Below are 17,337 nucleotides of genomic sequence, written 5' to 3' on the forward strand. Positions count from 1 at the left end.
TTAAGTTTATGAAAAGATAACTTAAAAAAACTAAAAAAAAGTCTAAAAAAACTGTTCCGAAATCAATTGCTTTTTTTTTGGCTCCCCTGATTAGTTAACTTTCCAAATGTATTGTCTGATTACTAGCTTTAAATCAAAAACAAGTTATTTAAGAAACATAGAGGAAGTGTAGAAGCACCCACCTATGAGGCAATATGTGCTACTCTTTGTTGCAGGGGTTCTTATCTCTCATGTTTGTATATTGAGTAGCTCCCCATAAGTGAATGCATTTCAGTAAATGGTGGCACTTTCAAACCTAACAGCAGCACTTCAAACGAATAAACCTGAATCAAATAAATCTAATTAATTGCAATAAACTGCGGCACTTCAAATGAATGCATTGCAAACGTGGAAATAAATCTAATTCTCAAAGTGCTTTACCAATAATTGGAAATAAATCGGGAGGCTTCTCTTCTACAGTGGCAGTTCAAATAAACGTTCCACAGCACGTAAACATCTCCGTATGGCTAAGTGCTTTACCTGGAAATAAATCTAATTCTCAACTAACTAAAGTGTAAAACAAATCTACCTAATTCTCAGTGTTCAGGGCTTGTCTCCCAGGCTGTGGCTTGTAAGAGTAAGCCCTCAGCTGTTAAACTTGCTGTTAAACTCACTCGGTCTCCGTCCCAAAGCAAGCCCTCAGCTAAATTCCGACAGGCAATTCATGAAGTGATGTCACTGCTCACGCCTCTTCGTGATAATGTCAGACTGAAAAAAGCCAGAAAATGTTTTTAAAAAAAAAACCTCTGGGGAAACTCTGAAATTAAGGAGTGCCACTCTGGAATCGTGGCACCCCATTATTTGAATCTCAAAACCTGGTAAAAACAGAGAGATTTGGTACGGTTGAGAGGTATGGTGCCTACTGTGCAGAGTCTGCATGCCCTCCCTGCAGTCACATGGGTTTCCTCCCACATTCCAAAGACATGCAGTAGGTGGATTGGGCACTCTAAATTGGCCTTAGGTAAGTGTCTGTGCGAGTGAGAGGTATGAACGAACTCCTGCGGCAGTGCTAGCCACCTAGTGGTATAAACATTGACCTGAGATTGTCACTGCTAAAGTGACACCCTGACCCCATATGCAAAATGGTAAAAAGGGATTGAGGATGGATGGAATGCAACTTGCCCTAAATAACCACTTCAGTTAGACAAACCATTAAAGTCTGTGCCCTTAATTGAAAAATCCTCTGGTCAAACTGACTATACATTTTTTTTTTTATTAAACGCATGTAAACTTGCTGTCAAACTCAAATGCCTGCTACCTTAGAAACTGGCAGATAGGCATCCAAACCTTGGCAGTTATGGTAAACCATAAAAGAAATTTTCAACTTTGGTTTGGCAATGTCTAAACAGTTTGCGTGTAACGGATTATAGCATACATCAGTAATTTAAAGATTACATCTCAAACACCCCTTTTTCTGCTCATATGTAGCATATTGCACTGCAAGTTATACTGGTTCAGAGACCAGCATTCATGCAGCCATGTTTCTACATTTTATTTATGCTTGTTTGTGATAAAGCTGCAAAACTTCAAAATGTCCAGTGTAATCCCAGCCCTTTTGCCCTTCTACTGTTTAAAGCTTGCTTCTTGAGTATTTGACAAATACTTTGTTACTTCACATACTGTCCTTTTTCAGTTAAAGCATGACATTAGACCTTCTTCTGAATAACCACTCCTTTGTAACTTAGACTAAAGACCAGCCTGAATTCTCTGACTCATAACAAAACTATGAGTATAATTTACAATCAAATTATTGTGTGTACTGCTGGTAGACTTGCTTCATGGCTTCAGAAAGAACATACCTCCACTACATTTTATACTGTAATTACATTTACACCTCTAAAGGAAGGACCTCTTTCTGCAGGAGTTTTCATTAACTTGGAAAAGGACTTTTGAGGTAGTTAACCATCACTGTCATCTTTAAAACTGAAGTACAGGGTTTGGCACTAGTGAGATATCTTCTACAATTTCCTTTCTAACCATACACATTCCATCCTAAATAACAGGCAGCTCTCTGCCATAGGTACTTTTATTACAGGATTAGTCAGATGTCAGTGTCTGTTTCAAGTTTCCAAGATGCATAGTACATCCGCATTCGTCTAGACTTCAGATTTTTCTTTAAGTTTTCAATGTCTAGATCACATTGTCAGTTCTCTGCATTACCCTTTGGACTATTCACTGCACCAAGATTGTTTACACTTTGTTCACAAAGGGTCTAGCTCCAGATGTCCTGACTGAAATCACTGTTGCAGTATTCCTAAAGTGTGCGTTGTCACTGCTGTCGTCCGTCCAAGATATCAAAGCTTCACCTTCCCCAGGTCATATAGCTGATGCATTACCTCTGTGCATATGTGTTTTGGTATATAGATGGACATGTGAGTATGGATCTTTAGCTGATCTGACTGCCATCCCAAACACAGGTTGTGCATCTGTCAGACTGTTCACTGTTTGTTGTTGGTACCTTTTGCTTCTGTTTATCCAGATAAATGCTCCATTGGGGGAACCTTCCTTTTATCTTAAGATATTGTGTTGAGAGTTGTAGATTTCAGCTAGGAGGGGAAAGTGTGTGTGTGGTAGGCTGATTCCATACAATGACTTGCATACAAAGTGTCCTTTTTTTTTGCCTAGGGCCCGGAGCACTATCACACACATTGTTCATTCCCTAAACACCCGTAGACTTGAGTGTTATTTTTCTTTCAGCACCTTTCTTGAGACCCAGTGTTTTAAATGCTTGGCCCAGTCCAAGATGGCTGGCTTAGCATCCTCTGGTGTCCCCCTGCCACAGAAGAAAAAACTAGAGGCCTTGAACGGATCTGCAGTCTGTTTAATTCTGCCATACCTGCTGAGGTCACAGAATCCACAGAATGACGGACTATTTCTAGTTGCTTGCTACCTAGACTCTGTTGAAGACCGGTATGGCCCCTGAGACCTTGCAAACTGCTAATCATGTCCAGAGAACCATGTCACATCATTTCTGAGGGACCACATCATGTACCTCTGTTGAAGTCGGGCAGAGTTCTGAACTTCAACATCCCAGCTAGGCAGATGTCGCGCCTAAGAATAAGAAACAGAAGACTAGGCATATGGCTTGTCCCTCAGCAGCTAGGGAAAAGGAGTGGATAGACTTCACAGGTGTTTGTTCAGTTATGTCTTTGAAATCTCCTTCCTTTGGGTTTCAGCAGCAGCAGGCTGCTGCTCCTGAAAAACCTACCTTGGTTTCCCTTCTGATGAGGAACAAGAATATGCTTGACCAGTCTGGACTATTTCTCTCAGCTACATTCTCCATGACAAGTCTAATTTAAAGATGACTGCCTCTCACCGGATTACGTATTGAGGATGCTTCCTTTGGGGACACTACACAGAAATTAAATAGTTACACACTAACAGTGGCAGATCCCTCTGCAGTATCTCTCATCAGATAACCCTCTAAGCTTTTGCCCAGTGAAAATGTCCCTACTGTGACAGTAGGGCTATGGGTAGATAGGGAAAGAAGATTTACACCTCTGCTACCCTGCCCTTTGTCATTTGACAAGGGTAACTAAATGCCCTAAAGTATTTGATGTGTCCTGCATTCCTTGAAGTTATGCTGGACTTTCCTATAGCAGCGTAAGCATGAAATGCAGAGCTTACTATCTCAGGCCAGTCAAATTGCCAGACTTAGAATTAAGTGCATTTATGATGTTGTGGATGCTCCTTTTAGGTCAGCTGGAACTGGCTTTCTCTGCAGATGGCCTATATCTGATGATTTCACAACTAAAATTCTCGACTCTCCCTTCTACAAAGACTTGCTGTTTGGTCCTTAGGCGGACAACCTGTTCAAAACTCTGGAAGGCCCCAGGTAAAACAAAAGTCTAAAGACAGACCCTACTCACCTCAGTTCCTAGAGTCATTAGCAGGGAGCCTACGGTAGTTCAAAAACAAAGGGAAACCCCTTATGAAAAGGTACTCTGAAAAACCAAACTTTTGGAGAACCTCTAGCAGGAAGGCCTCCCTTCAGAAACAAAAACTTGACTACCTCTGCAGAACCCTTCTCTGTCTTCAGTCCCATTACCCCTCTTTCCCAAGACTTTTGCTGTCCCTGGCCAGGTGGGAACAGGTAATCACTTGCACCACAAATCCAGTCTCTCATAGACCTATTGCATCTGCATACCCAACACATAAACACACAAAAACATACTCTGAGGCTCTAAATAAAAATCTGCCTAAGCAGCAAAGACCTCCAAAGCAGATATCCAAGCAGCAGCCACCCCTCAACAATTCCCACAAATCACATATCTCACAAAGTCAGTGTGCCTCACAGTCACAGCCCTTAAGGCTAAACACACCAAATACACTTGTTATAGGGGACTCTATTGTCCGGCACACTGACGTCCCGCTCACCAGACTGAACAAGGAGAAGGTCACTGTAAGCTGCCTGTTGGGTGCTAGGATCCGCCACATAACGCAAGCACTCAAGTCACTCCAAAGCAAGTACAAATATGACTCCATCATTGTCCATGCTGGTGTGAATGACCTGAGACGTACCTCCCTGGACTACATGAAAAGAGACCTAGAGCAGCTCTCTGATCATGTAGCCCAGGCTGGTATGACCCTGACCTTGAGTAGCATCTTGCCTTCACCAAGAATTATACCACAGTATAAAGACACAATGATCAGTGTCAACAGTTGGCTAAAGTATTGGTGTCATTCAAAGGGGATCCAGTGTCTGTCAGCCTGGGATGACATGCTCGACAAGCCACGTTGCTTCGCTAGGGACAGCTTGCACCTGTCACCCATAGGCTTTCGTATACTGGCCAAGGCTCTTGCCACCCCCATAGTGCCTTTTTTAGGCAAGGCTCCAAGGACAAACCCACCTCCATAGACAACCCAAGGATAAAAAAACTAAAGGTAGTGCTACTCAATGCCAGAAGTCTAAACCTCAGGATGCACGCACTCGAGGCTCTCCTTAGTATGGAGAAAATCGATGTCTGTGCAGTAACAGAAACCTGGTTCAGGGCTCCTGATAGCACCCCAGCACTACCAGGTTATAACTCATACCATGCTTTTTGGCCCCAAAACTCGGACTTAAGCACAAAAGGAGGGGGAGTATCTATATTCATCAAAGATACCTACACCTCCAGGTTAGTGGCACTGCACGAAGCATCGGAAACCATCCATGTACAACTAACAACGGGCAAAACTGCCTTTCAGTTTGTAGCCTGCTACAGATCACCCTCCCTTTCACAGGAACCCCACTTGGCATTCCTGAGAACACTGGAGAATATGAATGTGTCTCCAAACACTATGTTATTGGGTGACATCAACTACCCAAACATTGACTGGGAAAACTACTCGAGCCCAAACACCCTCGCCCAACGGTTCCTTGAATTTATAAACTGTAACGCGATGGAACAACTGGTCACCACTCCCACAAGAGGAAACAACATATTGGACCTGGTCATCACCAGCATGGGGACTCTGTTCCACACCAGAGGTAATCACCTCATTGGTAAGATCAGACCATAAACTAATTTCCCTGGACATCCATATCCCGTCCCCACCCCCAGCCAAGGAAATCACTGTAAAGAATTTCTCAAAAGCTAACTTCACACTTCTCAAGACTGAGGTGGAATCCTTCAAAGCCCCGGGGCCAGAGGATAATACAGCCCAATCCGTAGAATCCTTTACAGTTGCATTCTATGAGCACCTGCAGGAATGCATGGATCGTGCTATCCCAAATAAAACCAAGATTCACTCCTCCAAAAACAGGAGACCTGTCTGGTGGACCCCGGCCATAAATAAGCTATACAACAGGAGGAGGAAGCTACTACATGACTGAGCAAAATCCCAAAAAGGGAAGGCATCTCTGATCAGTATTAGCAAGAAACTACGATCCCCTCATAAAATCATCAAAGGCCAGTTTTGAAAGAAAAATTGCCCTAGACACTAAAGATAATCACAAGGCCTTCTTTAGTTATGTCAGGAATATGGGTGGAAACTCCCAGATATGCTCTGAGTTGTTGCATAACGGTACAATATATACCGAACCTACAGACATAGCCAACATCCTGGCAGACAGATTCAGTGCTAACTTCTCCCCCCTTCCTCCTCAAAGGAGCAAATGCCTATCCCACCTGAATGTAACCTCCCTGACATCACAGATGCACCGGTGAAAGCTGCCCTCTCCAAAGCAAAAAACACAGCATCTATGGGACCGGATGGTGTCCCAGGCTGTGTCTTACACGAGCTCCAAGAACTGAACCCTCACATTAAGTCACTGTTCAAACTTAGCCTTACTACAGGATATGTACCCAAAGAATGGCGTACAACTACAGTGGTCCCACTGCACAAAGGTGGCGCGACAACGGACCCCGGGAACTATCACCCCATAAGCCTGACTAGTCTGGTCTGAAAAGCTATGAAGTGTATTATCATGGAACTCATAAACAAAGACATTGGGAGCCTCCAGACACTGGACCCTACCCAATTCGGCTTTAAGGGCAGATCTTGCCTCTTAAACCTAGTTGATTTCTTTGAAACAGTTACCAAAGCCATAGATGAGGACAAGGTAGTCCACACAGTCTACCTGGACCTCGCAAAAACCTTCGACACAATACCCCACTCGGGCATCATAAATAAGCTTACCAGCTTAAATATCAACCCCTATATCACAAGATGGGTTGCAAACTGACTTAGGGATATAACCCACATGGTCAGAATCGCAGGTGCCACGTCCGAATCCAAACCAGTTACAAGTGGCATCCCACAAGGCTCAGTTCTGGGACCTCTCTTATTCAGTATATACTTTTCTGAGGTTCTGGCTGACAAAGTTCGCAGATGACTGCAAACTGGGAACCATAATAGACTCTCCAGCTGAAACAAGCGTCCTCCAAAAGGGTCTCACGGAGATGGATGCTTGGTGCCAGAACCACGGACTCAAGCTAAATGCTAAAAAGTGCATAGTCATCCCCTTTGGGAAAAACAAAGTGCCCACAAATTACCACATAGGTGATGATTCATTAAGTACGGAAGAAGTAATTAGAGATTTGGGGACCAACGTAGATAGTAATCTCTCCTTTGATAATCACGTTGCCAAAGTGGTTAGAAAGACCTATATAGCCCACCTTATCACGAAAGGGTTCACATCTAGATCGAGAGGGCGTTGTGCCCCTCTACTAGTCACTCATCAGGTCCATAATTGAATACAAAGCCCCTTTTGGGATGTACCTTATCCGACACCTGCAGCAACTGGAGAGACCCCAAAAGTACCTCACCAAGAGGATCATGGGCTACAAACAGATGTCCTATGCAGCTAGACTAGCAAAACTGCAGCGCTACTCAGTTGCTTACCGCCTCCTCAGAGGCTATCTATGCCTGACGTACAAAGCCATGTCTAACCCAGAATTAATGGACATGCTCCACCTCAAAAAAATCCAAATCCCTTAGAGCTACACGCTCCAGGGACTTAAACCTCAGCACAAAAATAAATGGGACATGCTGGAGGGACAAATTCATTTCCCAGAGGCTCCCCTCACTCTGGAATAAAACACCAATTCATGTTAGACATAGCCCCTCGCTGACCCTCTTCAAGCGAAATCTGGACGCATAGATGGGGAATCGCAAATTCACCCCTGGGATCTCTTCTGTGTCCCTGCTCGACAGATGTACGGTAAAGTAATCTTAAAAGGCTACCTTCTGAGACCTACTATACAGAGGCACAGTAGGCTAATCTAATAGGGAGGCGAAAGCCAAATACACTCTGGCTAGACTTATAAATGCCCTAGGGCAGATAGCCTAGTACCTAGGAATAACAATACTTTTTTGAAGTCTCAAGTAGTTTATTCAGTTAGAATAAGAACACTCATCCATCTACCTACTTCAGTGAATAAACTACTTGAAGCTTCATAAGGCATTGTTATTCCTCCCACAGGGAAGGCATCTGAGAATCTCCTAGATCTGCTAGCTTAAGTGATTTTATATGGACTAATCCTTTGTACTCTTTCTCATTAGTCCTGTCACCCACTGGGTCACAGGTTGGGTACCAGACCTAACTCTAGCTTCCCTGTCCCCCCCCCCCCCCCCGTGAACAGAGAAGTCCCTCCCTACTTTTCCTCCTCTACCTCTTCTCCCAAAAATTCTTTTCAAATGAAAGAAACATCCAAGCTCCTTTTCCTGGCACCATTTTGCCCGAGGCAGCATTGGTTTCTCCTGCTCTTTCACCTGATAAAGGGGAAATTACAGTAGAATTCCTCTTCATCCGGACCTTGTAACTTGGCAAAAAAAATTACTGGCCACCCAAATCTTCATCTCTCAACCTGACCCTATAGAATCCTTCTGTGAAGAGGTTTTGAAGATCCTACAAGAGGCCAAGACACTGACTACAAGAAAATCTTACACTGCTAAATGGAAGTTTTCCTGTTGGTACCTCAAACATAATCCGGGCCCACTGTTATCACAGATTCCTGCTGTACTGTATTCTCTGTGAGCATCTTTGACTAGGCTTGACCTAGTCTTCTATAAAAGCTGACGTGTCGGCTATTAATGCATGCCTCCCTCTTAGCTCTCCATTTATGATGAGGGTGGAAGTCATAGTTTTTCGCGGGAGTCCTGCATCTTAACCCACCAAAGAAACCCATTTCTTCCCCTTGAGATCTTAATTTATGCTAGAAAAGCTTACACTGCCTCCCTTTGAACCAATGTCCTTCACTTCTGTACAGTTCTGCACTTGGAAAACTATTCTCCTCTTGGCCCTCGCCTCTGCTGGGGTGGGCTGGGGGTTGAGTTACAAGCCCTCCTGGCAAGTCACCTTTTTCTCATTTTTCACAAGGACAGGAGGACTCTTGGATTATTCCATCCTTCATGCCTAAAGTAGTGAATGAACTATTCCTTAATCATGTTCATCTTCCCACTTTCTCAATCCACAAAACATGAAAGAAAGGATCTTACATTATCTGAGCATTCACAGGCAACTCCGATTTTATCTGAGCATAACTAAATCCATCAAAGTCTGACCAGCTGTTTGTATTTTTATGAGCTGCAAGCTGGGTCAGCCAGTCTACAAACAAACTAGCAGTTTGGATTTCTAGGGAAATCTCTTTCTGCTACTCGCACTATGGTAAGACCTTGCCTTCCTGTCCTAAAGTACCTTTCACTAGGGTAGTATCTTCCTCGGGTATTCCACAAAGGAATAGACTCAAATCTATCTTTGAGTTGGCCAGTTATTCCTCTGTGCACACCTTTACCAAACGCTACAAAATTGATGCTTTTTCAGGTCCAGGGCAGCCTTCTCGTGGTCTGTTCTCTCTGGGCTATTGAACGGTTCTAATCGATAGCAAACCACCCTTTTTTTTTCCTTAGTTCTGGGAGGCATCCAGATGTCAGGAGTACTTTAACAGATCCTTCAGTCAGGACATGGTACAGTTGTGTAAGAAATTAACAGATTTCCTACCGATTGCTGCTGCAATATTCTATCCCACCTTCGCTCACCTCTTGCCTGTCTCACTTCAAACTTCATTTTCCTGTCCCCCTCCTTTGCTTTAGTCTCTGCTCTGTCCCATGGGAATGGGGTAGTTTTCTTGCCTGTTTGAGCTACACCCCTCCTAGCTGACTAGTTTCCTCTCTGCCTTCAGGTCTCTGACTTGGAGATGGTCAGGGGATCCGTGCTCATATGATCCTCTACATACCCCAATGTGTACGAGCTGAGGTTATGTATCAGATGTACAGCCTAGGAACAGTAAAGTTTTGGTACCCCAGCTTGATGTCAGTGGTGACAACCCATATGTCAAGAATATTGCAACAGTGATCAGTAGGACATCTACTGTTATGGTAAGTTCTTGCTCAACAAACTCAGTTCAAACTTCTCCCCACCCTCCCCGCCTAAAGAAGAGATATCTATACCAAATGATTGTAGCCCCCCAAACATCTCCAACGCTCAGGTGAGAACTGCTCTCTCCAAGGCAAAGAACACAGCATCCATGGGACCTGATGGTGTCCCCGGCTGTGTGCTCCATGAACTCAATGAGGAATTAAACCCACAGTTAGGACAGCTGTTTAATCTTAGTCTCACCTCCGGATACGCACTCCAGGAGTGGCGCTGGCGACTGTGGTCCCACTCCACAAAGGCGGTGCCTCCACCGACCCTGGAAATTACCGTCCCATTAGCTTGACAAGCCTGATCTGCAAAGCCATGGAAAGGATCATAATGGATCTCATAAATAAATACATAGGAATTTGCAGACTTTGGATCCAACCCAGTTTGGCTTTGTCAAAGGCAAATCATGCCTTTTAAACTTGGTTGACTTTTGAAACAGTCACCAAGGCCATTGACGAGGAAAGGCAGTCCATACAGCCTACCTAGACCTGGCGAAGGCTTTCGATACAATACCCCACTCGGGTATCATTGAAAAACTCATCAACTTAAATGTAAACCCATACATTACAAGATGGGTTGCAAACTGGCTGAGTGACAGAACCCACAGGGTCAGAGTTGCTGGCGCCATGTCAGACTCTAAGCCTGTCACAAGTGGTGTCCCACAGGGCTCAGTCCTGGGCCCACTCTTGTTTGGCATCTACTTTTCTGAAGTACAAGCAAACACAGGAGGGTTATGGCTGACAAAGTTCGCAGATGACTGCAAACTGGGCACCGTAGTTGAGAACACATCCGACACAGATATCCTTCAGAAGGGTCTCACAGAAACGGATAATTGGTGCCAGAGCCATGGCCTCAAGTTAAATGCCAAGAAATGCATAGTCATACCCTTCGGGAAAAATAAGGTTACCCCTAGCTACCATATAGGTGGCAATCCCCTGAACACAGAAGAAGTTATTAGGGACCTGGGAACCCAGGTTGACAGTAGCCTTTCATTCAACACTCATATTGCTAAAGTAGTTAGGAAGACCTTCTACATTGCCCACCTTATCATGAAGGGATTCAGATCTAGATCAAGGGAAGTCATAGTCTCCCTATACTCATCACTCATCAGACCAATGATAGAGTACAATGCCCCATTCGGAATGTATCTGACCCGACACTTGCAGCAGCTGGAGAGGCCACAAAAGTTCCTCACCAAAAGGATAAAGGGTCTCAAAAATCTGTCTTATGCTGCACGACTGAAAGAACTCCAGTTATATTCAGTTGCGTACCGCTTGCTCAGAGGTGACCTATGCCTGACATACAAGGCCATGTCAAACCCAGATTTGATGAATATGCTTACTCTCAAAAAATCTAGATCCCTCAGAGCCACAAGGGCGGGTGACTTAAACCTCGACACGGTTATTAATAGGACGTGCTGGAGGGATAGATTCATCACCCAAAGACTCCCTATGCTGTGGAACAAAATCCCGGTTTATGTGAGGCAGAGCACCTCGCTGGCCTTGTTCAAGAGGAATCTTGACCAATGGATGGGAGATCGCAGATACACCCCAGGGGTTACCTCAGTGTCACTGCTCGACAGAGGCACAGCTAAATAATGGGCATAGTTTCTCCAAACTAAGGGGTGGCATAAGCCACAAAACTATGGGCTAGGCTTATAAATGCCCTCTGGCAGATAGCCTAGTATGAACCTATGAACTGTACTTTATAGCTCGTAGGCTACAGGGTATCCACATTTTTCCATGTTTAGGCAGCTTGCTTATCTTTGCATAGTCTTTTTCAAAGTGTCAGATGTCTGGTGAAAGAGCTCTTAACACAAACGGATTCCAGGAGAACATTTCTTTCTTGACTTCACACAGGATTCTGTTCCTGGAATGTCAAGTAGTCACCTCTGTTCCAAAGAGCTTTTCTTCCAGAGGGAAAATAAAATAGATCTTTGTTTAGATCCTTTTCTAAGGTTTTCCACTCAGACTTCGGTGACTGCAAAAGAACACCTCAGAAGTTTGCGTCTTATGGCATCTGTGATTCTCAAGACTCCAGATGAGAAAGATACAGTAGTATCTGAAATCTCTCTGGTCCCAGTGCCAACACCCTTTATCTTTTCAAATCCCAGTGCTGGGGTTTATCAGACGAGAGCTCTCTTGGTGGTATCAACAGATATACTTCAATTTAGGTCTCCCCTTCTCGTTTTCTACTCCAAAGCAGTCAGCCACCACAGATGCCCCGTACTTTGCTTGGGGAGCAGTTTCAGGTGGGATAGAAGTGTAGGAGGTGTAGAACTGCAAGGGCTGACACAGGCACACAAATATCAAGGAGATGCTTAACCCTGATCAATGCACTCCACTCCCTCAACCAGCTTTGGTTTCCATGACATCAAGTGGTTACAGACAATGCTATGGTCTTATGTATCAGATACTTAATGTGACCTGTATCGAAACTGGTAACGTAGACAAAATGTAGACAGCACTGGAAATGCCGTATTCTGAACTCTAGAACCCCCTTCCTTCTTCACTATCCACTTGTTCCTGGATTCAGAGATTCAGAGTGGTAGAGACATTAGGATTTGGTGTGTTGTGCTGTGCTGTGTTGGGTTTCCAGCATAGAGTGTCAATATTACCGGTTTCCATACGGGTCACTTCAGGCACCTGATGCACCATAGGACTGTGGTGGTGGTCTGTCAACAGGCAAGGGGGAACCAGTTTGTACCCCCTTTGCAGACTAGCCGTGTTAGCTTGGGATGTAGTTTCACAGCACAGTCTTTGTCAACAGGCATCCTACATTCAGAGTAAAATTGTGTGGCAGACCCTTGGGAATAGAATCTTGATTACAAGCAGGGGGGCTTCCAAGATTCATCTATGGGGAGTTCCTTAAGTAGACAGTCTTTGCCTCCTCTCTGAACAATCAACAGGCAAGATTCTGTTTCAGGACTCAATGCAAGAAGATGTGGAAGACTGACTTTTTTCTTCTCCTTGAACTGGTATGTTCTGTATGCTTTTCCAGCCTTTAAACTAATATCCAGAGTACTTGTGAAGATTCAGAATAATTTCCTTTTGGCCCCAGCCATCCTTGGTTCTCTCCTTTTGGAAATGGCCAGGGGTAATTACCACAAGCTTCCTAAAAGACTGGATCTACTTGCACAGAAAGTTAGTTGATATACCCCATCATCAGTAGACTTCAGTGGACTGCTTGTATAGGGTCTTTATGCCTTTTAGGCATCTGTTTACTGAGGGCATACAGCCGGTACTAATGGAGACCAGGAAGCCTGTTACTTGAAAATTGTATATTAACAAATGGAAAAGTTTTTGTAGTTGGTGCCAACAACGTAACTACACCCATTCAGGGCTAGTTCTCTGGCTTTACAGTATGTGTGAGTTACTGTTCTATGTCCTCTTATTCTTCTGTCAAGATTAGTGAACCGTTTCAGCATGTCTGCCCATGGATCCTCCTCCATTGCATTCTCATGTCAAAATATTGGGCTTTGCATTGAGGCCTCTCGAGAAAATTGGTGGCCCCTCATTGGGATCTTAGTTTTGTGTTAGAGAAGTGAACACTCGCTCCATTTGAACCAGCTATTATGGCTGACTTGGGGTTCTTAGCATAGAAAAACAATGTTGTCTGTCCTGAGGGGAGGCAAAAAATTTACCTGTGGAATGCTCCACTGATGGACAATGTCCAGAAATGCATCTCTGTGAATCATCCATTCATGAGCCTGTATACTGGACCTGCTCAGAATCTGTCACTGTATTTTGCTTTGAGAGAATGTAGACTGCCTGAAGAGTCACGTAATACAGGAGAGCTAGATCCCAGACCTGAAGAGTCTGCAAAGAATAAACTGAGGAAAATGTCAAAGGCAAGAAAACCAAATAAATGAAAAAACTGGCAGGAAGGGTCCCAAGGAACACCAAACACAAAAATGTTGAATAAAAGCAAACTTTAATGCTGTATAAATCCAATAAAATCAATGTATAAATCCAGTAAAATCGATGTATATGTTAGCGCTTTCGTTAAAGCAATGTTAACTTCATCAGACAAGAGTTAATGTGCACAGCCAATGTTTAAATATATTTTAAAACCTAACACATTCTGATTGGACACAGAAAACCAGCTGAACCATGAGTAGATGTAGTTAACCCTTTGCTATTGGTTATAACAGCACTTCACTTTAAAAAAAAAATATGTATATACACTAAAAATAATTCTAAAAGTTGAATGTTTGTAAAAAAACTGAATTGGCAAACCAAGTTGAACTATTAAGTTGATGTCAGTATCATAATAGTCAAACTTTAAAAATATTTTACAATTTAGGTAAAAACATTAAACTTTTTCTCATAAGGTGCTTGTGCAGGATGGCTAAGTTTGTACTATTTTCTTCCTTTCCAAGGCTTTTAGTTTTAAGACCAAGGTAATTGATGTCCTGTCATTAATGCCAGGCCATTTGTCTGCATGCAAAAGGATCTGCCATTTCAATTCTTTTAACTCCAGTTGGAGCCCCCAGGGTAACTTGTCACCAACAGTAACATGGTCAATAGCCATAAAACTGAAGCTTTGGCTATTGTCGTAAATGTGCCTAGCCAGTGCATTATTCATGTTTTTCCTGATGGCATAGTTGTGTTCATAGATCCTTGCCTTGAATTTTCTTTCTGTTTTACCTACATAAAATGCTGAGCACTGGTTGTGTCGCCACATAAACAACTGCTTTGGATGACTAATTGTACTTCCCTTTTACTTTAAAGACCATGTTAATAGAAAACTTATTGCCAGTTTTAACCTTGACACCATTTATATGACTCAAACTTATACATGCCACGCCGGCTTTGTATTGTGTTGTCCCTTTCTAAGGAGGTCTTTTAAATTCGGATCTCTTCTGTATGTTATTAATGGTTTATCTTCCAAGTGAGTTATGATGTCTCTATCTTCCAAGTGAGTTATGATGTCTCTATCTTCCATTAAAATATCCCAGTTTTTACTAAAAATTAACTTCAAGTTGTAAGAATCAGAATTAAAGGTGATTGTTAAAGATCTAAGGAAGGGGCTTATATTCTCCTCCGGTCTATTCATCTCTATAGCAGGGGAACTGTTGTCAAGGGTATGGGCACCAAATATAGGCCTCGTAGGTTCATAGTTTAGTACTAAGCTAACTGCCCTTGCGAGCCATTTTAAGCCTAGCCAATTATCCCTTGTGAGACTCAAACTCTAAACCTTGTGTTTGTAAGGAAAACACTTTAGCCATTAAGCCACCCTCCCAACCCTCAAAAGGTTGCCCCTCCCCAGGGGGAGACGCATACATACACACACACTTGGCAAGTGCAGGGTTCAAACCCCTACCTAACTACATTATGATACTACAGCAGTACGCATTTACACGACGCGCTATATACATTACTTGAAATGGCTTCTCTTTCTTTTTTGTGTGACCTCATCAATGAGCTCGTGGACCAGTTCTGCCGGATAGGCCCTGGTTTCAAACATAGATTTCAAGTTGCTACACTCAACTGTAAGATCGTCTTCCCCAGAGGTCATATGGGCGGCTCGGACAAGTTTCCATTTTACCACTGACCTCATCTGGTGGTTGGGGTGGGAACTGGTGTAATGCAGAAAAGAGAGTAGATTTCTTTTCTGTGAATCCTTGTAGCGTACCTTCCAGTAAGTGCATCTTTGAACAAGTGTACGTCCAAGTAGTTCATATGGTTAACATCAATTACCCAAGTGAACCACAAAAAATATGGTTGTAGCATTGAGGTACTGTAAAAACTCGTCAAACTCTGAAGAGGGCCCCTTCCAAATTAAACTTGTCATCCTGAAACCTGAAATACAGCTTGACACTAGAATAAAATCGGGATCTAAAAACAAAGCTCCTCTCCCAGTGTGCCATGACCATATTTGCAAATGCCCCTCCACAGGCTAATCCCATGGCCACTCTAGTTGTCTGCAAAAAGTATCTGTCATTGAAAGAGAAGTAATTATTTTTTAAAACTAGTTCAAGTAGTTCTAAAGTTAAATTAATCTTCCCCTGGTTTACTTTGTTGTAATAATAAATTGCCAACCCAGTCGAGGCCGATGCTGTGTGGAGTGACAGTATACAAATCCTTGACATCTGTTGTGACCAATAAGTCATTCTCATTGTACTCAACTCTATTGACCTGCTCTAAAAAGGTCCAGGAATCTTTGCATAGGATATTCTTTTTGTAATATTTTCTTGAGCTCGTGGTCTAAATATTGGGTACAGGCCGTGGTGATGGAATCCCTACCGTCCACTAAGGGTCTCGTAGGTGGATATAAAAGACTTTTGTGGGTCTTAGGGATTCCAAAAAACACTGGGACCTTGGGCTAATAATGTACAGGTAATTGTATTGGGAAAGATCTATCCTTGTCTCAAGGAATATGTCCGTTAATTGACCATAAATTTTCTTATATGCAGTGTTCAATTTGTTTAGGGATATCTCTATGTAATTTGCTGTGCCCAGAATAGGTAACATTTTTGCTGTGTACCTAGAAGCGTCCATGATTACCATGCCACCCCCCCTTGTCAGATTTCATTGCTCTTCCATCATGTTCTTGTAGAGTTGACCTGTTGCATTCATTCTGAGTCATGTTGACAAAATTACGTGCTTGCCTATATTTGTTCTTAAAGAATCTAAATTGTATAGGTCAAGTTCACATAATTTCTCGTATATTGCCAATTCAGGATGTAGAGGGGGGTTAAAGGTAGAACTAATTCCAAAAATGCTACTGGTGTTAGTCTGCAAAATGGTGTCCTGCATTAAACACAAATTCAATTTCCCTAAATACAATTTTAAATCTATTAATGTGTCTACAACATTGAACTTTTTACAAGGTACAAAAGTCATTCCCTTTGAGAGAAGGGCGGCCGTGGCCTCATCAATAATTAGCACAGAATATACACTGCAGTGTCTTTATGGTTGTTATAGACAACTGTACATACATTAGTAGACTGCTCTGAATGATCGTTTAGTTCTAAAAGTCCATTAACTGAGGGCAAATCTAAGTCCTCCAGTTCGTGTTTTTTGGTCTGGCTCCTTAAAACCCCAAGGGTGAAACCCCGCCTGAGGCTGTTGCCTGTTATAATAGCCTTTGTTTCTTAGCTTCTCACTCCTCCTTAGTTCGGGGTATTCACTCTCATACTTTAAAACGACTTCATCAGACCTTTCGAGCCTCAGTTCATTGTTCATTGAATCAAGAGGGAGAAGAGGTGAGTTTCTATCCTCCTCTGGTGGACTCTTAGAATTCCTATAAGAACCAGGAAGTTTTGGATAGGCAGGACTGTTTGCGTAATCACTGACATGCATGTCCAATTTAGACAATTTTCCAACCTTTAATTTTGCAATGTGTTGATCAATACTTGTAAAAATTCTATAGTGCTGAAATTTCATACTGTCATATTCTGTCATCACGAATACTTCTGTAAAGTGTAGCAAGTTCAAGCAAAAGGG

At 42.9% G+C, this 17,337-nt stretch overlaps 1 protein-coding gene across 1 annotated transcript in view; it reads right to left on the reverse strand.

Moving 5' to 3' along the window:
* The window catches only part of AP2M1 (adaptor related protein complex 2 subunit mu 1), a 1,300,958-nt gene that overhangs the window by 821,091 nt on the left and 462,530 nt on the right, over nt 1-17,337 (reverse strand). Inside the window, exon 9 of the mRNA XM_044070763.1 lies at nt 1,565-1,602. Coding sequence (XP_043926698.1) covers nt 1,565-1,602 — 38 coding nt within the window. The remainder of the gene's footprint in view (nt 1-1,564; nt 1,603-17,337) is intronic.

This window comes from Protopterus annectens, chromosome 4.part1 (assembly GCF_019279795.1).
Source record: "Protopterus annectens isolate FY-2018-M chromosome 4.part1, PAN1.0, whole genome shotgun sequence".
NCBI classification, from domain to species: Eukaryota; Metazoa; Chordata; order Ceratodontiformes; family Protopteridae; genus Protopterus; species Protopterus annectens.